This window comes from Lynx rufus, unplaced genomic scaffold (assembly GCF_022079265.1).
Source record: "Lynx rufus isolate CCGP_SWC_20201006 ecotype Redwood Valley unplaced genomic scaffold, mLynRuf1.p SCAF_4, whole genome shotgun sequence".
NCBI classification, from domain to species: Eukaryota; Metazoa; Chordata; class Mammalia; order Carnivora; family Felidae; genus Lynx; species Lynx rufus.
The window spans coordinates 157,239,481-157,264,373 of NW_025814856.1; the positions used below are offsets into that span (position 1 = coordinate 157,239,481).

Consider the following 24,893-nt stretch of genomic DNA (forward strand, 5'->3'; position numbering starts at 1 on the left):
GGGATGTAGAAAAACACATAGCAGGGACCCTAATGTAAAGGTTAGAAGAAGACTTCCTTGAAGAAGAGATGTTTGGTGCTTAAAGGATGAGTAGAAGTTAAGCAAATGAAGAGATGGGGGAAAAGTCTCTGGAGATATAGACGAGGACTCAAAAGAGAAGAGCATGTACGGAAGAGTGTGAAGAGAGACCCAGAAGAATCCCACAGAATGGACCCTTCAAGAATTGTCAAGTAGGCACTGCCTGCAAAGAAGACCCAGGAGGCAACCAGAGAGCAGATCAAGAGAGCCCATCCTTAGGCTCCATATTTTGGATGGAATAGGCTTTATCTTGCTTCCATGGTGACAGAAAGAAGTCAATAGATAGGGGAAATGGAAAAATATAAAGAAGTAGAGATAATCAATACAGCACACCCATGAGGAAGTCAGGGGAGATGTGATCCATATCACAGGTGGACATAGAAGCTGTAGATAATAGGGTCTCACTTCCAGGAAGGATGGAAAAGAATGAGGAAGAAAAGCACTAAGTATGTTTGCAGGGTAGAAGGAGGGAGGTTGAGTGAAGTTATCGCTGATGGCTTCAACCTCCCTGTACTCCCATGCCAGAGGTCACCCAATGAAGATGAAGCACTGAAGACAGGAGCAGAGAGGCAAATGCTTGAGGTGGCCATTATGGAGAATTGTACAGACAGTGACATGGGAAATGCAGGATTGCCAGTGTGTGTTGAAGACATAATTTAAGAGTTACTTAAATACTCAGATGAGCGTTTTATTAAAAACTCTGGAACAGTATAAATGTGATTCAATAAAAGGGACAGGGGGTGTTGGGCAGTGACTCAGAGATGGGAAGCAGTGAGAAACTAGGAATGAGGCTACTGGAGAAGACAGGCAAACAGAAGGGCTTGCAGTTTGAATGACCAAGGATTACAAGGAAAAGAAGCATCATTTAATTAAATGGCCTCAGTATCCAAATTTGAGAATTTGATTTTTGTTTATGTGTCAGGATAATCTATGGTCTTACTTGTGACCCAGCTTTTATTGCCTTTTTTTCACTTTTTTACCTTGGTGAGGGATGAAAAGCATAGAACCAACCTTCCTCTGCCATCTCTACAGATGTATGGATTTGCCACCTCTCTCGTGGGATGGAACGCCATACTCCTCTCTCTGCAGCCTTTTCCTTTGGTGGCATTACTCTCTCTCTCATCTCACCGACCCTCTCTGTTCCTCTTCCTATTACCTTTTTTAGCAGATGACCTCATATCGCACTGCCTCTCCCTTCTATGTAACACCATGGCCTCTCACTCTAGACCCTACTTTTGGATCACTTGGAATCCTCTCAATTCTCTATTTTTAAGTGTCTTGGTCAATAGGTCTAGGATGCTATACCTCTCCCCACTATATGCCAGGGTGAGAAGAGGGCTGAGCATCTGTCAGAGCTCTTCCCAGGGTCACAGAGCTCTGCTGAAGTCTGCGGCTACCACCCATAAACAGACAAGTCCCTGTTGTTTTTGCTTAGACATCTGAGATCCAGATCTTTGTCTCCAGCTGTCTGCTAGAAATGACCATCTCCATGTCCTTCAGGGATCTCAAATATAACTTGGACCATCCCTCCTACTCATGACCATGCTCCTGATTCTTTACACATGAAAACATTGATTCTCTTCCTGTTATCTTTGTGAACCGCCACCTACCCAGTTGCCCAAGTCAGAAACCTGTAAATTATTCCAGACACTTCCCTTTCTCTTTCTACTCACAGTCAATACATGTAAACTGTAGAGACTCTGCTTCTTTAGTCCAAATTCAGAAATTTGATGATGCTCTCTCTACCATGGAGGTTTTAGTGACACCCCCTCTGATTCCAACAAGATAAAAATCTAAATTCCTTCCCCAAAGAGGTCAAGCCTTTCACTATCTAACCCTTGCTCACCTCTACATAAGAATCTTTTTTCACACCTGGTCTCCTCCTCTACAATTTATTTTCTACCCTCCAGTATTACTTATATACCTATATTATCCAGAACATGCCACATTCTTGTGCTTTTCTGACTTCTACTTAACTATCCCCTCAGCTTTTTAAAAGTCTTCCCTAAGTTGTCTATTTGGTGAAACCTTCCCTGGCTCTGACACCCAGAATGGCTTTCTCTGTGCTCTCATGAAACTTCTTATCTCCATTGTAACAATAGTCATCAGGTAGAATAATCGGCTATTTGATGGAGATGAGAGTCAGTCTTTTATCCCTTTCATATGCGGTGCCTACTAAATCGCTGATAACTCAATAATTTTTGATTGAATGAACAAATGGTGGGGGGGTTGTTACATTTCTCATCATGCTTCCAGTTTATATATCAAGAGATCAGTGATCACAGCATGAGTTCTTAGTTCATTTTTTTTTGTTTACTGAATGTTTTCTGTTTGAACTCTGTTCAAGAACAAGAAAGATCAAGAGCTGTGAATTCAGTGTAGAAATTATGAAGATGTTGCACTGAAGACGGGGGAATGGAAGAGCCTCAGTAGTTATTTATGACTTTCAAGATCCATCTTGCATGGTGATAAACTTCTGTGAAGAACCCTTCACTTCCCAGGGTGATACTTCCTTTGGCCCAGGACAAGATTCCATGCAACCTGCCATCACAGATGGCCGGGGCGGCTGAAACTTCCTGCCAGAGAGAAGGAATAGGAGGTCAATGTTGCTTTGTCCTCATGGAACAAGAATAAATCCCAAGAGGTGGTATATTATAGTTGCAGAGGCATCTAAAGGACGGGACTCATTTGTTTTTGAAAGGTAACAACCCTCTCTTCACGTCCACCTAGATCTCACCTCTCTTGGTTCAAGCTCGAGCCCAAACTGAATGGAAGAAAGAGGAGAAGGGACAGATGATTCTACCCAGAGTCTTGTCCATTGTAAAATGAGGGAAGGGGAACTAATGACAAACCCAAAATCTCGGGGGAGAGAGGAGAGGGACTCCAGGCCTTTTGGATGAGTGCCATGTGATTTTCCTCAACTACCTTCAAAGTCCCCTTGCTCTCTTTCTGTCTGAAGAAAGTTACCTTAGTTCTAGATAAGATGTTTAAAGGTTGTCCCACACACATGATGCGTGCTGCCATTATTTGTCCCACCATGTTCTGGCAGTCATTGAGGGGGAGAGAATATTGGTTTATCCAAGTCAGGATGTCAGGGTCGCTGACTGTGGGGAAAAGGAAGACAAATAACATCTAGTCACTCTGCTTATCACACATACTCTTGTAATCGGCCCCTATTTTGAGAAATCCTTCTTAAGGTTTCTCATTCAATATCTGTGTCAAATCAGTAGATTCAGAACATGATGTCCCCCTCACATCAGATATCAGATCTGTAGTTCCCTCTCTACTTGCCTAATTTATAAACCTTTCAAAACCCATGAAAAGATTATAAATGACATAAAAGCAGTCAGACACAAAGCCATTGTCCCTAAGAAACCTTTATTTTTGGCATCGAATTTTTTACATTTAATCATAAAGGGGAAAAACTATTTTTAATGTGTCTGAAGCTGTTTTTTAATGAAATAGATTGTTTAAAAGTGGATTATTTGTAAGTGTATGAAGTTATGGTGCTCATCTTCCTCATAGTGATTGTTACTCAGCTGTTAACCTTAGGATGCAAGGATTCTGACCACAGTATTAAAGAATTCTAATCTCTGGTGGAGAGTGACAAGGAGGAAGGAAACAACAAAACTGATTAGAGATTGCTCAAACTAAGCCTAGTGTCACTTATGGAGCAGAATTTTTCTCATAGTGTATCCAACCTAGTGTCCTAAAACACAAAGTGTCAGGTCAGACAAGAAAGAGGGGAGTTATGTTCAGTTTTAAGTTTTTATGGGAATTGAATTGAAATGCATAGAATAAGCTAGGTGAAAGTAACCAAGTACTTGAAATAATGAATTCCTAACAAATATTTGAGGCCTTGCACCAAAGAGCTTACAGAATTATTTTGTCACTGTGATTCTGACATAAAGAACCTATGTGATAAAACCTTCATATGATTTTATTTTGTTTTCAAATGATATGTAATAAATTATTTTTCGATTACTTTGAATAAGGCTTGTAAAGTCAAGGATAAAAATTGTAAACTTCAATTTGCTTAGAAAAAAATATTCATTTAGATTCCCAGGAATGTTGCTTCTGAATTAAAAATGAAATTGCCAAATACTGAGAATATCAAAGTTCTCACTTTTTATTTGTTTTTTTTTGTATATTTGTTTTTGTTTTTGTTTTGTTTTACAGGAAAGATAGGAGTGTTCTGTGGCTATCAGCCCAGGGTTTAAACTTGATTAATATCATTACATTTGCCTCAGTGAACACAGTTTCATCGAGCTGATCAATCAGTGTCACTTTTTAAAGTCAGCCAATCAGACCGCCTGCAATAAACATGCCTCAAAGTGCCAAGCAGTGAACAACAATCTCACACAACAACCATGCCTCTATAGACATCAACCCCCTTAAGCTTCTTAAAGTCTTATCATCCCTGTTCAAAAAACTTCTCCCAAACCGCATATAGTCCCAGTACTCTGCTCTGCTCAGGGAGACTTTGTCTGCTCAGCATTGTTCTTCCTCACTGTGATCAGCAATAAATTTAGCTTTATCATTTCATTTCAGATATTGAGTGGTGCCCCCATCATCCTTTGACAATACAGAGAGCCCGATGGGTTACTAGCAGCCACATGAAGTAAAGGCCACCGACCGTCAACAGATGCGCAAGAAAGCAACTCTCTTCCTCAAGTGCCCGTGGTGAGACATGCTTCTGCAGAGACCAGGTCCCCTCTGCCCATGCCAATGAGAGCTGAGAGGCTGGAGACATGTGTGCCTGAAGCAAAGGCTGTGGCAGTTTTTCCCATTGGTAGGTCGGGCCAGAGAGACACCAACAGTATGTCATAATCAAGTCCCCTGTGCATGCCCTGGTGTCCACTTCTAAGGGGGGACTGTTGGATGAAGCAGCAGGTATAAAAGTTGCCTTCTGTGTATAGGAGCAGCTCCCTCAGCCACCCCCACCTCTCCGGGTCCACCTGAGTGAATCGTATCGATATAGGTGTGGTTGTCTGTGGCGGGGGATGGGGAGTATCTTCTGCCAGCTCCCCACATGCTCTGTTTTTGTTTTCCCACTGCTGCTTGATGAATTGCTTGCTGGACTGTCAGCGGCCATCAAGAAGACAGTGAGCTACCCTCCCACAAGATGCCTTGATACTGTCTTTAGAGTGAGGACTCCTGGTTCCCCCAACCATTATTTGAATTCAGTTCCCCAGACTCTGGTCTTGAATGTTCTAGAGATACCACAGTTCCTGTGGCTCTACTCATTGGTATCAGATTGGCTGCCCTGTATCAGCCTCTTCGGATTTTATCTCTCGGCAGGATAAAGTCCTGGCAGTAATCACGAGGGTCAGGAACATTACCTCATAGCTGCCATTCCCTTCACGTAAATCCCTCCACATTTTCCCCCAGCTCCAAAACCTCCTCAGGATGAAGAACAGAGTCGAACACTTACGGTTTTTGTATTCATTCCAAGTCCAGGTTGGGATAAAGCAGGAATCGTTAAATGCTAAGGGTTCCATAGATATGGCTATGGTTCCCACGTGGGAGTTGAGCGCAGCAGCCTTGGACAATTTTATCAGCATCAGGTCATTCTCCAGAGATTGTGCTTTGAATTCAGGGGAGGGCACAGTCAGTGAGTAATTCCGTATCTGCTCTTTCTTATTTTTGACGCTGGGTTGATAAACTCCCAGTCGGATTTTAACACTTTGGAAGAAAAAGGGCAAGGAGATAGAGAAGAGCAGGGTCAAAGAATGTCAGAACCACAAAAAATGCCAGAACTGACCCCCCCCCCCCCAACCATCTTAATTTTGTCTCTCAGACTTGAAAACTGAAGTGACCTGCTTTGGTTTGTGAAAGAGTACTAATAGTTTACGGGGTTGTAGAGTCTAGAGTCAGTGTGTATATAAAACCTGGGGTGTATCTGCCACCTCGAGTGCACTTGGTACAGTCTAGTATTGTTTATTATTATTATTATTATTATTATTATTATTATTATTATTAAGATTTGGAAAACATGCACGGGCAGGTGATAGAGATGTGCCCGCACTCCATTGTCCCAAGCAGCTCTTGAGCAAGTGTATTGAACCCTTCACTTCTGGATATTCTTAGGTCTCTCCCAGCCCCTCTATAGCCCCCATGTCATTATATTTATGATGTGCTGCCTACTTTTATCACTGATTCCCAGGGCTCTTAATCTATCAGGATGCCCACTTATCATTTTTCATTATAGTCCCTGGACACATTCCAACATACACGCTTCTATACCAGGAGTCCAATCATGCTATGGATACAAGAGCCATTTCCTACAAAAACCATTCATGCATTAGATCTGGCTGAGAGAAGAACATCAAGTTTTCCAACTCCAGTTCTTGGGAGGGGATGAACTGTCTTTACTTCATATTTCTTATGATGTACAGAGCAGAGATCCCATCTGTGTTTGGGGTTTTTCTTTGTTTTGTGTTTTGTGTTTTTTTCAATACTTTATCTTTTTATTTTAAGTCAAGGTAGTTAACATATACTATAGTATTTGGTTTCAGGAGTAGAATTCAGTGATTCATCGCTTACATACAACACCCAGTGCTCATCCCAACATGTGCCCTCTATAATGCCCATCACCCATTTAGCCCATCCCCCCTCCAGCAACTCCATTTGTTCTCTATATTTAAGATATGGTTTGTCTTCCTGTTTTTATCTTATTTTATTTTTCCTTCCTTTCCCCTATGTTCATCTTTTGTTTCTTTAATTCCACATAGGAGTGAAATCACATATTTATCTTTCTCTGACTGACTTATTTCACTTAGCATAATACACTCTAGTTCCATCCATGTTGTTGCAAATGGAAAAATTTCATTATTTTTGATCTCCAAGTAACATTCCATTATATATATATATTCCATACATATATATATATTCCATTATATATATATATTCCATATATCTATATTCCAAATATATATTCCATATATATCTATATTCCATATATATTTCCATATATATCTATATTCCATATCTATATATATTCCATATCTATATATTCCATATATCTATATATTCCATATATCTATATATATCACATCTTCTTTATCCGTTCATCAGTCGATGGACATTTGAGCTCTTTCCATAATTTGGTTATTGTTGATAATGCCATTATAAATATTGGGGTGCATTTGCCATTCAAATCAGCATTTTTGTATCCTTTGGATAAATACCTAGTAGTGCAATTGCTAGTTCGTACGGTAGCTCTGTTTTTAATTTTTTGAGTAACCTCCATACTGTGTTTTCTGAGTGGCTGCACCAGTTTGCATTCCCACCAACAGTGGAAAAGAGTTCCCCTTTCCCTGCATCCTTGCCAACATCTGTTGTTTCCTGAGTTGTTAATTTTAGCTGTTCTGACAGGTGTGAGTTGGTACCTCACTGTGGTTTTGATTGGTATTTCTCTGATGATGAGTGATATTGAGCATCTTTTCATGTGTCTATTAGCCATCTGGATGTCTTCTTTGGAGAAGTGTCTGTTCATGTCTTTTGCCCATTTCATCACTGGATTATTTGTTTTTTAGGTGTTGAGTTTGATAAGTTCTTTATACATTTTGGATACTAATCCTTTATCTGATATGTCATTTGCAAATATCTTCTCCCATTCTGTCGGTTGCCTTTTCGTTCTGCTGATTGTTTCCTTTGCTGTGCGGAAGGTTTTATCTTGATGAGGTCCCACTGGTTCATTTTTGCTTTTGTTTCCCTTGCCTTTGGAGAGTGTTTAGTAAGAAGTTGCTGCGGCCAAGATCAAAGAGGTTGCTGCCTGTTTTCTCCTTTAGAATTTTGATGGTTTCCTGTCTCATATTTAGGTCTTTAATCCATTTTGAATTTATTTTTGTGTATAGTATAAGAAAGTGGTCCAGTTTTATTCTTCTGCATGTTGCTGTCCAGTTCTCCCAGCACCATTTGCTGAAGAGACTGTCTTTTTTCCTTCGACATTCTTTCCTGTTTTGTTGAAGATTAGTTGGCCATAGATTTGTGGGCTCTCTATTCTGTTCTATTGATCTGTGTGTCTGTTTTTGTGCCAGTACCATACTGTCTTCATGATTACAACTTTAATAATACAGCTTGAAGTCCAGAATTGTGGTGTCTCCAACTTTGGTTTTCTTTTTCAACATTAGTTTGCTTATTTGGGATCTTTTCTACACAAATTTTAGAATTATTTGTTCTAGCTCTGCAAAGAATGCTGGTGTTACTTTGACAGGGATTGTATTGAATGTGTAGATTACTTTGGGTAGTACAGACATTTTAATAATATCCTATCTATGAGCATAGACTGTTTTTCCATTTCTTGGTATCTTCTTCAATTTCTTTCATAAGATTTCTATAGTTTTCAGTATACAGATCTCTTTCCTCTTTGTTTAGGTTTATTCCTGGGTATCTTATGGTTTTGGTGCGGTTGTAAATGGGATCAATTCCTTGATTTCCTCTCCTGCTACTGCATTATTGGTGTATGGAAATGCAACTGATTTCTGTATGTTGATTTCATTTTATTTTTTTTAACATATTTATTTATTTTGAGAGAAAGAGGGAGACAGAGAATCCCAAGCAGGCTCCTCACTCAGCACAGAGCCCCAGATAGGGCTTGAACTTATGAACCATGAGATCATGACCTTCGCCAAAATTGGGAATCAGATGCTTAATGAACTGAGCCATCCAAGCACCCCACTGTATGTTGATTATATATCCTGTGACTTTGCTGAATTCATGTATCAGTTCTAGCAATTATTTGGTGGAGTCCTTTGAGTTTTCCACACAGAGTATCATGTCATCTGAGAAGAGTAGAAGTTTGACTTCTTCCTTGCCAATTTGTATGCCTTTTATTGTCTGATTACTGAGGCTAGGACTTACAGATGTTGAAGAACAGTGCTGGGAGTGGACATCTCTGTCGTGTTCTTGACCTTAGGGAAAAAGCTCTCAATTTTTCCGTATTGAGGATGATATTAGCTGTGGGTCTTTGTATATGCCCTTTATGATGTTGAGGTATGTTCCTTCTATCCCTACTTTCTTGAGGGTTTTTATCAAGAAAGGATGCTGTATTTTGTCAAATGCTTTTTCTGCATCTATTAAGAGGTTATGGTTCTTATCCTTTCTTTTATTAAGGTGGTGAATCACATTGATTTGTGAATACTGAGCCAGCCCTGCTGCCCAGGAATAAATCCTACTTGATCATGGTGAATAATTCTTTTAACATACTGTTGAATTCAATTTGCTAGTATCTTGTTGAGAATTTTTCATCCAGCTTCCTCAGGGATATTGACTGTAATTCTCCTTTTTAGTGGGGTCTTTGATTTTGGAATCAGTGTAATGTAGGCTTCATAGAATGAGTTTGGAAGCTTTTCTTCCATTTCTATTTTTTGGAACAACAAGAAGAATAGGTATTAACTCTTCTTTAAAGGTCTGGTAGAATTCCCCTGGGAAGCCATCTGGCCCAGGACTCTTGTTTGTTGGGAGATTTTTGATTACTGATTCAATTTCTTTGCTGGTTATGGGTCTGTTTAAATTTTATATTTCTGAGGCACCTGGGTGGCTCAGTCAGTTAAGCGTCCATCTTCAGCTCAGGTCATGATCTCACGGTCTGTGAGTTCAAAGCCCGCATCGGGCTCTGTGCTGACAGCTCAGAGCCTAGAGCCTGCTTCAGATTCTGTCTCCCTCTCTCTCTGCCCCTCCCCCTCTCACACTCTGTCTCTCTCTCACTCTCAAAAATAAATAAACATTAAAATTTTTTTTAAGTTTTATATTTCTTCCTGTTTCAGTTTTGGTTGTGCAGAGTTTCCAGGAATTTGTCCATTTCTTCCAGACTGTCCAGTTTGTTGGCATATAATTTTTCAGAGTATTCTCTTATAATTGTTTGTATTTGATGTGTTGGTTGTGATCTCTCCTCTTTCATTCATGATTTTATCATGATTTATTTTATTTGGGTCCTCTCTCTTTTCTTTGTGATACATCTGGCTAGGGGTTTATCAGTTTTATTCTTTCAAAGAACCAGCATTTAGTTTCATTGATCTGTTCTACTGGGGTTTTTTGTTTGTTTGTTTGTTTGTTTCTGTATCATTTATTTCTGCTCTAATCTTTATTTTTTTCCTTCTTCTTCTGGCTTTAGGTTTTATTTGCTGCTCCTTTTCTAGCACCTTTTAGATGTAAGGTTAGGTTGTGTATTTGGGACCTTTCTTGCTTCTTCAGTTAGGCCTGAATTGCAATGTACTGAATGCAGTTGTAATCCTCTTAGGGCTGCCTTTGCAGCATCCCAAAGGCTTTGGGCTGTCATGTTTTCATTTTCTTTTGCTCCCATGTACTTTTTAATTCTTTCATTAATTTCCTGATTAACCCATTCATTCTTTAGTAGGATGTTCTTTAGCCTCCATGTATTTGGAGGCTTTCTAATTTTTTCTGTGGTTGATTTTAAGTGTTACAGCATTGTTATCTGAAAATACGCATGGTATGATCTCAGTCTTTTTGTACCTGTTGAAGGTTGATTTGTGACCCAGTATGTCTTCTATTCTGGAGAATGTTCCATTTGCACTTGAGAAGAATCTGTATTCTTCTGCTTTAGGACGAAATGTTTTGAATATATCTGTTAAGTATATCTAGTCCAGTGTGTCATTCAAAGCCATTGTTTCCTTGGTGATTTTCTGCTTCAGTCCATTGCTGTAAGTGAGGTGTTAAAGTCCCCTACTATTAGGGTATTTTTATCAATGGATTTCTTTATGTTTGTTATTAATTGACTTATATATTTGGGGGCATATATGTATAATATATATATGTATAATATATATATGTATTATATATATGTATATATATGTATAATATATATGTATAGATATGTATATATATACATATATATATATTAGTTGAATATTAGTTATTCTCCATGAGAGAGTTTCCTGACACCTTCCTATTGATCTCCTCTTAAGCCACCCAAATGGGTGTTACTTTTCCCATTGGGAAGGATATCCTCTCTCTTTCTGGGTCTTCTGGTTCCTTTAGAATGTCATTAAGACTTGCCAGGATATCCTATAAGACTTGCTTTTCTTTAAATAGATCCCTCCCAGTCCCAAGAACAAAGGGATACTTACGGTAAGGGGCAGTGGGCAGCTGTCAGTACCCACTCAGGGTGAATGAGAGTCCCCACACAGGGTTCTGGGCTGGACTGCAAGTAGACCATGTAAGGAATAGTAAAATCTTCTGGTAAGTTCAGCTTATCAGCTTCAGACTCTCTGGCCAAAATGACTCCTAAAGAATTGACAGAATCACAGGTAGAGAGAGAGTCAAACAGGTTGTGGGGCAACACTTAGGGTAGTTTTTTTCAGCCTAAGGTTTTCAGAGATAATACCAAGGACTTCAAATTATTTTAAACATCTTTTTAAAAATCAGAGAGAATCACGCATGCCACCCAAGCTATATGCTTCAGGGACACTGTCTTTGGTTGAGAAGGAAGCATATTAACATTAACTCATGGGCTGATCAGGAACTCTTGACTGGTAGTGTGGTGTATTATAAAAATGGGGGAAAGTGAATTATTCCTTTCAAAACATTATTTTTAATTAACATGCCAACCAAGCATGGAAGTAATGATTGCATACCACCTGCCTTTGGTAGTGAGGGGATGGAAAGGCTTTGGGCAGGGCCCTGGGGCCTCCAGTGCACTGCCCCTGGCCTGCCTGCCTTCCCTGCCCACACTTCTGAGTCCATCTGCCAGGCAGAGGGAAGCATGGCTGTCCAGGGAAAGTGGCAGGATAAGGTATCACACATTCGATCCTCAGGAGAGAGTGGGGCACTATAGTGACATATTCCAACTTGTTCACACGTCTCAGAGGGGATGGGAGAGCCCGCTGATGGGATAAGCCACATGGCTAGAGGTTCCTTTTGTTTTTTTCAACAGTTAATTGAAGGAAATGCCTGCCTCTTCCTGTCTCTTCAGCTGTGGCTGACTGCTTCCCCTTCTCACCCTCCCAACCCTCCTGACCACTGTCCCATCCCTCGCCAGGAGGCCCAGGCCAGCCACTCACCAACTGCACTCAGGAGAGTGAAGACGAGACAGGGCTTCATGGCGGGCAGTGATCTTGCACTGGATCAAGCTGTAAATGTCCCAATCCTTAGTCCAAGTGCCCTTGGCAAAGACAGCTGGGGAGAAACATTAACTGGGGGTTAGGAGGAGAAGCAAAAATCTTATAGCAGTCTTGAAACTAGGGCTCAAACCCCAATTGTATAAGGCCTGGTTGGGCGCTGTCTCTGATCTGGGTGCAAGACAGGAAGTAGCAGACCAAGTCAAACCCCTGGTGCTTCTTCTCTGATCCCAAATATCTCAGGAGTTATGATGTATCTGCTGACATTTTTCATCCCTCTCTGTGACATAGCCTTTCTTTGTTGTCCCCTCCTCCCTTTGTGACTGGGTCCCCTCTCTCTCTGCCCTCACTTGCTGTCTCCCTTCTTCTAAAGAGTCCCTCTGCCATTCTTAGAGACTCATCAAACACTGTCATGTGAAATAAATGTAACAAGTCTTTCCCCACCCGAATTTTCGTAATGAGGCAGCTGTGGTCCTCATGGAAGTTATTGGCAAAGTCAGGACTCGGCCCTGAGTCTCTAGATTTTCTCTGCCACATCGAACTTTATCTGAGCCCTGTGCTCCCAGAAGACAGTGGCTGTCAAAAATCCTCTGGCACTTTTGTGCTCAGGGAAATGGCTTACCACAAAGAATTACCCTTCCACACACGAGTTACTAGAGACTCCATCCACTCTTTCTCATGGCTCCTGTAGAGCTTGGGATGACTCCCCTGTTTACCTGTGACAAGGCCAAACACCTTTCCCAGTTTGCTTGTAACTGCTGAGGTGGCCAGACAGACCCTCCAACTTCCCCGTTCTTCATCTCACGAATGATTAGCTAGGCTTAGAACTCTTTATTACCTTGCAACTGGCTACACATAGAGAAAACGCTTTCTGTTCAGCTGAGAAGTCCCGACTGGAAAATAATTGTTTTTTTGTTTTGTTTTGTTTTGTTTTGTTTTGTTTTACTGCAAATCTCCACACCTGTAACTTGTTTCTTACTCCATCTAAGGTGTCTTCAGGTAAAACCATCTTGCTGAGTCTCTCTGATCTTTGGATCTGGGATGCTCTTACTGAATAGTCTGAATACAGCCAATCCCTTTCCATGTACACTTTTTGTCTTTCACATGTATTACTCTTTTCAATATTCCTCTTTATAAGTTAGCCTTACATGATAACTTCCTGACTGTACCCCCCAGACATATGAAATAAATGTGGGTTCAATCAGGGATATTGGTTTACAATTTTCTTTTTTTGTGATGTCCTTCTCTGGCTTTGGGATCAGGCTCATGTTGGCCTCATAGAATGAGTTCAGAAGTGTTCCCTCCTCTTCAACTGTTTGGAAGAGTCTGAGAAGGATTGGTGTTAATTTCCTCTTCAAGTGTTCGGTAGAATTTGCCAGTGAGGTCTGGCCATGGATTTTCTGTGCTGGGAGGTTTTTGATTACTGATTCAATCTCTACTCCTCACTGATCTGTTCAGATGATCTATTTATAAAGTGCTCAGAACAGTGAGTTCTAATGGCAAATAGTAAATGCTATATAAATGCTTGTTTTGTGAAATAACTGGAACCTTAGTATCTCCAGATTTTCCAGGCTTCTGGGGATGCCTTCTTTTTCTTAACATCTAAGTATTGTTGTGAAGTCCTACAGAGCGATGAAAAGCATGAGCTCTGGAGTCCAGCTTCTAGGATTTCATTCCTGGCTGCAGGACTTCCTAGCCGCCTTATCCTGAGAAAAACATTTGACCTCTTTAAGCCTCAGGGAGGAAAGAGTATTTGTACCTATCTCATAGGATACTTGTGAGGATTGAATACTACTGAAAAGCATGTAAGAATGGTGCAACACATTGAGAAACAAAAACAATAAATACTAGTTGTTATAATGATGATGATTACATTTTCCACCCCTGCAACAATGAGAAATGGCTCCTGAATACTAAGAAGAGCAAACCTTCAGTGTGTCTCTGGTTCACAGAATTGTGTATTTTGGCTCAGCACTGTCCCAGAATATGCTGCTCGTGAAAGTCAGGGATTCGGGGTTATTAAGTACCATGGGTTTAAAGTGTGCCCAGTCTAATACAGCTCTTTCTACGGAAATAAATTACTACCCCCTCCGGTTGTAACCAGGTTTCATGTGTGACACCCGGTGACAAATGTGGGACTCTGAACAGATGTGGGAGGAAGAGGAGGAGGACAGAGCTGGTCAGCAGTCCCAGCCTGCCCTGCGCGGCACTCATTCTCAGCAGGCTTCCTCCTCAGAGAAGACTTTTGTAAGGTGGCAAGGACTACCACCAAGTTTTGTGAACTAAAAAGCCTGGGAATTTCACTAAAAACAAGTGACATTTTTGTTTCGTAAAATCTATTCCATGTTTATTGAGAAAAATATAGAAAAGTAACAACAGAGACATGAAACAACAGTAAAAACTCACTAATTATAACTCCACTTAAAGTTGTCCACTATTAGCATGGCTAGCATTGCAATACTTTTTGCTCTGCCCATCCTCTCTCATTTTCCCTCAATAAAAAAAGTTAATAATTCTTTGACTTTTCTCTTAAGAGCATTTTCAGGTTCACAGCAAAACTGAGAGGAAGATACAGAGACTTCCCATGTGCCGCCTGACCTCCCCGATCTCACACATGCATACAACCTCCCCCATTATCAACATCCCCACCAGATCGGTGCATCTATTACAATGGATGAACCCACATGGACACATTATTGCCACCCAAAATCCGTAGTTTACCTAGGGTTCCCCCTTGGTGTTATACATTCCATGGGTTTGGCCAAATGTACAGTGACATGTGTCATCATAGCATAACACAGAGTATTTTCACTGCCCTAATAGTCCCTGGGCTCTGTCTATTCATCCCTTCCCCCAACCCCTGGAAACTACTGGTCTTTTTATTGACTCCATGGTTTTGTCTTTTCCAAAATTCCATATAGTTGGAATCATCCAGCATTTAGCCTTCTCATTTTGGCTTCTGTCACTTAGTAATATACATTTAAGTTGCCTCCGTGTCTTTTTGTAGCTTGATAGCTCACTTTTGTTTTAGCCCTGAGCAATACTCCATTGGCTGGGTGTCCCACAGCTTATTTATCAACACACCTATGGAAGAACATCTCTGTTGCTTCCAAATTTTGACAATTATAAATAAAAATTGCTGGAAACATCCATGCACAGATTTTTGTGTGGAGAGAAGTTTTCATCTCGATTGTTGGATTATGTTTCAGCAGATTCCATAGCTGAGATGGGGTATAAACAGACAATGATTAGACTGAGTTACTCAGAATAAATGAGTATCTCTAAGACTAAATAAAGACTTTTGTATTTGTATCCATTCAACGAGACAGAACTTCTTAATGGACTTTTAAAAGTGAGACTAAAATAATACAAAGACAGTAAGTAAATATCTTTATTTTTAAAAGCGTTTGAAAAGTTGATATCAATACCAAAATAACATGCCATAAAAGATAAATGATGGGAGCGCCTGGATGGCTCAGTCGGTTAAGCGTCCGACTTCAGCTCAGGTCATGAGCTCACAGTCTGTGAGTTCGAGCCCTGCATCGGGCTCTGTGCTGACAGCTTAGAGCCTGGAGCCTGCTTCAGATTCTGTGTCTCCCTCTCTCTCTGCCCCTCCTCTGCTCATGCTCTGTCTCTGTCTGTTTCAAAAATAAATAAAAACATTAAAAAAAAAAGATAAATGATGACAATGGTTCAGACTTCAATAATGAATTTAAATAAGGTTTGTAGGGTAAAAGAGGCTTCTCTATGTCTTATTAGAGCAAATATTCTCTGATAAATTCATCTTGAGCATATGTTGAAATTCTTTCCTGGCTAATGGGAAAACTAACAAGTGGATTATGGTGTGTACCAGTATGAAGTAAACTTCTACCCAGCCTATCTATCCTGTATGAAAAAATATTTGCATAAGGAACTAAGCTTCTAGGTGCAGATATCACTTTATTTTACACAGCTCCAAAAGGTCACAACCATGAGGTTGACAGTTGAGAGCCATCTTAGGGTTTACAGGAGCAAGTGATACATAAAGAAAACTCATCTGTTGCTATGATTAGACATGGCAAGAAAAAAAACCACTTTTGTCTCTATGCAGTTGTTACTAATCTCAGATTGTTACCTCCTTATATTTCCGTATTTTTCTGCACAGATACCATGTCTTCCTGGATCTTATTGAATTATGAATTAGGTATTTACTTGGAGTAAATATATTTTGGTGAGAGATATCTCTTCTGACTCTACAAAGTGGCTTTTTATTTCAAATTATAGGATGCTTTCATAGGTCTTTTTATGTGTTTCTCAGATTATACAGTTGACCCGTGAACAGCATGGGTTTGAACTGCACAGATCCACTTATATGCGGACTTCTTACAGTACAGGACTGCAAATGTATTTTCTCTTCCTTCTGATTTTCTTAACATTTTTCTCTGGTTTTCTTTATTGTAAGAATACCGCATATAGTGCATATAACATACAGAATATGTGTTAATCAACTGCTTGTGTTATCAGTAAGGCTTCTGGCCAATAGTAGTCTATTAGTAGTTAAGTTTTGGGGGAACCATGAGTTATACAAGGATTTTTGACTCTGCAGGGTGTTGGTGCCCCAACCTTCATATTGTTGAAAGGTCAACTGTACTTTAGAAGCAGGTGTGTACTTTCCAGTCATCCACCCCTTTATCTGGTTTGCTTTTCTGTAGCATTTGCATTGATCAGCATTATAGTCTACCGTCTCTGTTTATTTGTTTTCTATTTACCCAGTGAGAACACATATACCATGAAGGTAGGGTTTTGACTATTTCTTCTGCCGTATCTTTAGAGCATAAGACAGGGTGGGGACATTGTAGGTCATCATTAAGTATTTGTTGAGTACGTGGTTGGATAAATGAATGAAATAGTTACATTGTCTCCACTGAGGGACGTACCAGATATATTTAATCAATCTTCTATTAATGGATCTTTGGATTGTTTCTGGATTTTCAGAATTACATAGACAATGTATCAATACGCACCCTGGATTACTCTAGTGGAGATTGTGGCTGCCTTCTTAACATCCACTCCTCCTTCTCTTGGTAGCCATCCTTATAACCATTCAGTTAACCAAACACGTACCAAGTTCATTGCGGAATGAAGGTCCACCCCTTGCTCTGAGGTTATGCTGGGTAACCTAATTGTAAATTAATCAGCATAATCCCACTAGACTATTGACTCAGGTTTGTGCCAGTGACCAAATTCAGTGAAAGACACACATTATGATGTCTGCCAGGGACATCTGGGAAAGAAACTTCCTAGATCTGATGGGAGTAGCTTTGTCTTTCCCCCTCGATATAGACAAGGTAGAGTCGGGCTCTGAGGGCCATTTCAATCACAAGGTTTTATCCTGAGGATAAAACTGACATTAATGCACAGGACAGGGACAAGAATCATAGGGTCCTTGACATTTTTGAATTGCTGAATCAGAGCATCCTTGAAGCCTTCCCAGTTTTTAAGCTTCCATTAGTACATCTTTAAAGGCCATTTGAGTTGGCTATTCTGTTCTTTGCAATGGAATGACTCCTAAATTATACACTCCCATTTATACTTTGTTTTTGTGGTTGTATGGATATGTCAATAGAATAGAGTTTTAGAAATGAAGTTTCTGGGTCAAAGAGCATACATATTTTACATTTTAGTATAAATTTACAAATTATGAAGAGTTAGATTTTTTAAAAAGACAGTTGATAGAAAATGACAAGATAGGCTGACAAGGGAATATTGAATAGTATCAAGAAAAAGGATTTTTTTCCATACTTTTCTTTGGACCTTCCCTTATCTCTCATCTTTTATATAGCTCCCTTAACCTGCCAGGTCTCTAAATCTGCCCTCCTCTTGCGGTGAGGTGGGTGGTGCTGGTGTGGAATACAAAATGTTTTAGAGGAAACAGGAGAATCTTTAAGGTCATTTGTTTCTGGAGAGAAGCCTGAGATATTTAGTTAAGGTAGATCTAAAGCTACCTATTTTAACATAGAGGAGTTATATATGAAATTAATTAATTTAGGCCATATGTAAACATGAAAGCAGTTCAATGAGAACTATGGAAATAAGACAGGACAACTTAGTTATGACCATATATTTAAGAGCCTTGAATGCAAGGCTAAGGAATTTGGCCTCCATCCCAGTGGAACTGACAAGGCAATATGAAGGGCTCAGGACTGGTTCCTATGAATGTGCCATCCAGAATTACAAAGGAATAGAAATTTGGTAATGGGGCATGTATCTTCCCATATTTTCCTCTTCCAAAAAACCTGGTGTGGACTGTATGTTTGTGCCCCTCCCCCATGCCCACAAATTTATGTGCTCAAACCTAACCCACAACAGGACAGTATTAGGAGATTGGACCTTTGCAAGGTTTATATGGTCATAAGGCTAGAGACCCCATGATGGGATTAGCGTCCTTATAAGAAGAGACTAGAGCCCTCTCTCTGCCAGGTGAGGACACAGTGAGAAGGCCCCTGTCTACAGGCCAGGAAGTAGGCCTGCACTGTTTCCCACTGCACCTTGATCTTGGACTTCCCAGCCTCCAGAACTATGAGAAGTTAATGTTTGTGGCTTAAGCCACCCAGTCTATGGCATTTTTGGTATAACAGCCTAAACAGACTAAGACAATATCCCCTCTTCACCTTATTACTGAGGCTGTGAACATTTTCCCGTTTCAAACCTCCTCCATCTGCTCCAGGATGTCCGTGCTTAGATCCCATTATATTCTCCTCCTGGATCCATACCGGATATGCACAGGAATCACGTGTTGGGACTTGTTCTCCAAACCAACTCTGTAGCCACGACTTCTATGACCTCAGTGTAATAGATCTGCTCTGTAAACTGACCTGCGTTTTCACTTTCTTTCTTTTATAGTTCAAAATAGTACCTTATTTGGACTGGGATGTGGGGGTCTGGTGGTGGAAGATGGGCAATGGGCACAGATTGCCTGCAGACATCATGCCTGCAATAGCAATAAAATCCCAGTGGGAAAGCAAGAAAGATCTTAGAGAACTGGAATATATAGGTAGGTAAAATCTTGGGAAATGCAGGAAATCTGTGATTTGTACAAAAAAACAAATTCTCCATCTGGTGGTTTCCATTATCTAGCCTCACAGTTTCAGATGGACTGGAGCCAAAAAAAAAAAAAAAAAAAGGAGACCATAGTGTCACAGCAGTAGCAATGCTTTGGGAATAAGGGCCACTGGAGCTTCCCTGACTCTGAACTAACTCAATGACTTTGGGCAGTTGATTTGCCCTATCTGTACCCTGATGTCATCATCATCTGTTCAAAAATGTGATGGCAATAGTGACTTCAAAGCTTATCCATGCTTATATCTTCAATGGACCACACAGAGCCTAGCAGATAGATGATCAGTAAATTCATTTGGATCAGGTTGAATGAATACCTATGTAACCTTTCCAATTCTATCCTCATGTAATTGTTCAATTCTGTGCCCACTCTCTTACTCAGCAGTCAGTTTGAAGATAAAGTTCATAAATATTAAGTAAGGAGAGTTCTTGGACACATGTGGTGTGGGACAAAATTTTTTTATTTAGATACTGTTTTCACGCATAGGTGGAAGGCGAGGTTGACTAACGGGATAAGGTGTGGAGAGGTCCATGTGCTTAGTTGGCAGCGATGGTCTGCTGAATCCAGCTCACGTAGTTGCAGACCTTGGTGTAGACACCGGGTTTACCTCTTTGAGCGCAGCCGGTACCCCAGGAGACAATGCCCTGGAGCTGGTTGTTGCAGACCACAGGGCCACCAGAGTCACCCTGAACAAGAGGAAAGAGACAATAAGAACTCTCAGTTACACCAAGTTGGGGGAAAGGCTCAAAGTTGTTTCTCCATTACCCTGGGTCCGTTTTCCCAGGTTGCTGATTCTCCAGGAAGCATCTTCACTTTTCCTGGGAATCCAACCCTCAATCTCTGTACTACATCCCTATCCTTTCTACCCCACCCCCCCCCTCCTAGCTCCTGCTCTTCTCTTAGTTGCAGGTGGGCAGGACCAAGAAGAGGTGAGGACAGGTGAGTGCAATGATGCCCAGCTAGCCCTGCTTTTTTTTCCAGAAAGTTTCCTGGTACAATATACCTCCTCCGCAGGGCGCCTGGGTGTGCTGTTTGCACACCATCTTCTGTGTATCTTTTTACCCTTGACCCTAACCATTAATATCTCAAAAGGAAAATTTATCATTTATCCCAAATCTCTCCCTTGTCCCTTATAATCCATCCCAGAGACAGCTTCTCAATCTGTGTTTCAGGAAAGGGAAAATATGGTGGAAATGCCTGCGGCTTGGCCAGAAGGAGTACAGAGAAACTAACCTGGCAAGAGTCCTTTCCGCCTTCCAGGAAGCCCAGACAGATCATGTTGCTGGTGATCTGGCCTGGGTAGGCTTTACGGCAAGCACTGTCAGTTAGTATGGGAGCTTTCAGACACTGCAGGACATCGGGATAATTTTCTGTTGGGCGCAAGGGTAAAAATGGAAGAATATTACCCACAGGATTCTTGGAGATTTCTTTCCCAATCTCTCTCTCCTTCCCTACTTTGCCAGTAACTTCTATTTTGGAAGAACAACTTTTATCTGGAAAGTCTTCCAAACAGTTTTAATCAACAAGTTGTTCTCTCTGACGCTGGCATCAGTGACTCCAGATCTCAAATCTGGAGACTACCTCTTAAGCAGGTCTATACTTTAGGTGGTACCAAATCTCTCAGCCTCTGTTCTGTTTACCTCCTCGGTTTCTACTTCTTTGCAAATCACGAATCACACTTCAGCTGAACATCTGCTATCTTTATCACAGTTCATTTTTTCTTGTGTTTTCCAGCAAAGGAAACTTCCTAAGACTCCATACATCCACAAACTATCCTCTGGGAACCTTGCCTTGAGTGACAGTTCAGACTAACTGACCCCCAACATGTCTTTCACTTCTAGGATTTTCAGACTTGGTGCTTTTGTTCCAGGTGACACTCACCCCCAAAGCTCTGGACATTTCCCCAGCCAGAGATGAGGCACTGGGAACCAGAAGGTGCACAAGATCTTGGCAGAGAGATAGCAGACACTCGAGAGTTGAGGGTGGCAGGTGAGCTCAATTTAATCAGCATGATGTCATTATCAATAGTGTTTGCATTGTATCTCGGGTGGCGGATGACCTTGGCTGAATTGATGAATTGTTCACCGCCCTCAGAGACTGCAATGTTGTGTTCTCCCAGACGCACCTGGATTCGGCTGGATTAGAGGATGCAAAGTTCTGTAAGTATCCAATTTGAGATTTTTCCCCTCCCCTGTTCCCCCCAGTCATAAGCATAAGCATGAACACCATCCCCTTCAAGTGTTCCCACACATAGGTAATTGTGCACTTAAGGCAGCCCTACCAGATACGGTCCAGGTTAGAGTAACTCTTAAGTGGGTGTCACTACCAGCCCGCCATCTTGTTAGAATATCTAGATGCCTTTAGTTCCCATGACTGAATGACACCAATACAATGATGGCAGGTTAGGTGGGAATTGATGAATATTATTCAGCACGTGCTATTCCTCTGGTTGAGATTATCAGTTATTGTAGGGAGACATGGCAGGAATCAGAGACATGCCAGGATTTCAAGGGGGCAGAATGAGTTGTACTTATTTTTAACATTGTACTGGAAACTTCTTTTGGGTTTTTACCTCCATATGCCATTTTTTCCTGGTTGAGCTATAATGATTGGGACTATTTATCGATTAATGCTCTTATTTTTTTTTTAATTTTTTTTCAACGTTTACTTATTTTGGGGACAGAGAGAGACAGAGCATGAACGGGGGAGGGGCAGAGAGAGAGGGAGACACAGAATCGGAAGCAGGCTCCAGGCTCCGAGCCATCAGCCCAGAGCCTGACGCGGGGCTCGAACTCACGGACCGCGAGATCATGACCTGGCTGAAGTTGGACGCTTAACCGACTGCGCCACCCAGGCGCCCCTCGATTAATGCTCTTAAGCTAGTCCTAGGTATACTTCATCACTAACTAGTTCCCCTCCTCTGTCTCTGGTACCATCATTTGGAAGGCTACCAGGGAACTCTAAGGTTAGCTGTCCGTGTAAAATTCCCTCAATGAAACATACAGTGCCTGGGGAGAGTGACAAGGCTTCTAGAATCCGGATGCTCACCCCTCAAGCATAACTCTCTAGTTTACCCTGATTGTGCTTTGGCAGGGCTGGGGGATGAGCTGATCTGGGAGAACAGATATGTGAGTATCAGTTACTTACGACTTGTAGCAGTGAGCCGCAGACACCACCCACTGGGAATTGATGAGGGAGCCGCCACAGAAGTGGTAGCCCGAGTTCAGGGACACCTGGTAGGGGACAGAGTTCCTCGGACAGGTGTAGCCCCCAACGATCTTGTCATCGTCATCAACGGGGAAAGCCACTGACAAGGAAAAGTTGGAAACTATCTGTTAAAAGATACATCTTGGAATTTCTACTTACCACTAAGTTTTTGTAGGTGAACTAGAAAAGAGAAGATAATGTTTTCTTGTCACACATAATCAGGACATGGTGATAACATAATTTTCCCATAATGTTTTTCCCAAAATCTTATTACTCTATCTATACCTTCGACACATACTCTACTTACACCATTATAAATATCTAATTTGTAAGTTATGCTTTAAATTTGATAAATATACTGTTTTTCAACATATGTACCACACAAACACACACACACACGCGCGTGCACACACACACACACACACACACACACACACACCTTGATCAGAGACTCTTATATATTAAATGCCCTGAACATTACTACCTAAGGATGTAAAGAATACTTTTTAGGAGTGCCTGGGTGGCTCAGTTCGTTAAGCATCTGATTCTTGGTTTTGGCTCAGGTCATGATCTCATGGTTTGCAAGTTCGAGCCCTGCATCGGGCTCTGCTGCTTGAGATTCTCTCTCTTCCTCTGTCTCTTTGCCTGCCCCTCCTCTGCTCACTCACTCACTCTCTCTTTCTCTCAAAATAAATAAATAAGCATTAAAAAAAAGAATACTTTTTATACAAAACTTTGTTCAGCAGACATGCAAATAGGTGTTCAGTGAAGCTTTGCAGTAACCATGCTTATATTGATTTATGGTGGTTGGTATAGGATACTTACTCCCGTGAAGTAGAGGGAAGGAAGCTTTTAGAAGCCCCCTAAGAATGTTCTAGCCTGGAAGGAATTGGGAGTTTGTACTTTTGTTCCCCAAATTTCTCTTTTTGGTTCTTGTGTAAAATTTTCATGAAATAATTTCATAGAACATTATATTTGGTTTCCCTCTCCAACCTTTCCCCTTATTCCAATTATCTTTCTAACATTTTTCAATTTATTCAACATTGTGAAGTTTGGCCCACTGATTTATTAAGATTTCTATGGCTCCCAAAGTCTCTGATTATATTACATCCACCCTAGTGTTCAAATATTTTGAAGTAATTTTGGGAAAGACATTTAGAGACTAGTGTATTGAATTTATACTCATCCAATTCGGGAAAGTTTAATAGCAAGTTTTTGATAAAATTTGGTAGTATAAAGAATAGAAACAGATATTTCTCTACGTCTTTTGATGATTAAATGATATGTTATTTTACACCAGAGATATTTCTTTAAGAAAGACATTGTAAAACCCAGCCCATAGCTTTTATTCATGAGAAATAAAGTATCTTTGCCTGTTAAAATCCTTTCGGTATAGAGGAGACTCTGGTTCTGACCCTCACAGCCTCTTCAATGAGCCCAAGACTAGTCATTGTTCCCGATTATTAATTCAAAATGCAACATTTCCTTATTGTTAACTATCCTTTCCTTTTCTCTCTTCCTTCATAGATTTTATCTTGACGTTCAGGGCAATTTCTGCCTCTTTATACTTTCTACACTAGTTACTCCTGCTCACTATAATCTGTCCCCAACAAGTGAGGTTTAATTATGTATAGATATTTGTACTAGGGTAGTTTCCCCTTATCCATGGTTTCGGTTACCTTCAGTGAACCGCAGTCAGGAAGCAGATGATCTACTTTCTGATGTATCATCAGGAGGTCATTACTAGCCTAACACTATCTCACTATGCCTACATCATTCACTTCGCTCCGTTTATCATGTAGGCATTTTATCATCTCACATCATCACAAGAAGAGTGAGTCAAGTACAATAAGATATTTAGAGACAGAGATAGAGAGAAGAGCATGACACATAACTTCTATGACAGTATGTTATGATTATTATATAATGTTCTATTTTGTTATTAGTTATTGTTAATCCTTTACTGTACCTAATTTATAAGTTAAACTTTATCATAGGTACAGACGTATTGGAAAAAACCATAGCATATACAGGGTTCAGTACTATCTGCAGCTTCAGGCATCCCCTGGGGTAGATGTATCCACTGCGTTCATTTATTTATTCGTAAAGACTCACCAGCAGCTCCCAGGAGAGCAAGGAAGATGAAGGTCTTCATGGTTGCTCACTGGATTTGGACTGAGAAGTGTGATGATCGCTTTTCATCCACAGGTATTTATACCCCCAGGTTTGTCATTGACACCCATGGCCATGGGTGCCAGAAAAGTGATTTGACTGGAAACTTACAAATCCAAATTTAGAATTCAATTCTATGCCAAACTGAAGATAATTCAGCATCATATTTAAACATCAGCTTTTGTCTACTTTTCCAGAAAGTTGTGGAAATGGAAATAATAAACCCACCTGGTGCAATTTGTTCCCCATAATAGAAA

The 24,893-nt window shown here is 40.7% G+C and overlaps 2 protein-coding genes across 2 annotated transcripts; both read right to left on the reverse strand.

The window, feature by feature from the left end:
- Positions 1–2,504: 2,504 nt before the first annotated feature.
- LOC124523597 (probable inactive serine protease 58) lies at positions 2,505–12,141 on the reverse strand. Its single transcript, XM_047095384.1, has 5 exons — positions 12,102–12,141; positions 11,169–11,325; positions 5,513–5,763; positions 3,046–3,182; positions 2,505–2,654 (listed from the first exon to the last, which is right to left on the reverse strand). Exons 1-5 carry the CDS (start codon positions 12,139–12,141, stop codon positions 2,505–2,507), a joined length of 735 nt encoding a protein of 244 aa, XP_046951340.1.
- A 7,565-nt stretch (positions 12,142–19,706) lies between these two features.
- Positions 19,707–24,619, reverse strand: LOC124523488 (serine protease 1). The gene is made up of 5 exons (XM_047095259.1): positions 24,580–24,619; positions 22,405–22,564; positions 21,139–21,392; positions 20,491–20,627; positions 19,707–19,943 (listed from the first exon to the last, which is right to left on the reverse strand). The coding sequence occupies exons 1-5, from the start codon at positions 24,617–24,619 to the stop codon at positions 19,794–19,796; spliced, it is 741 nt and encodes a 246-aa protein (XP_046951215.1). The 3' UTR covers positions 19,707–19,793.
- Positions 24,620–24,893: the final 274 nt, after the last annotated feature.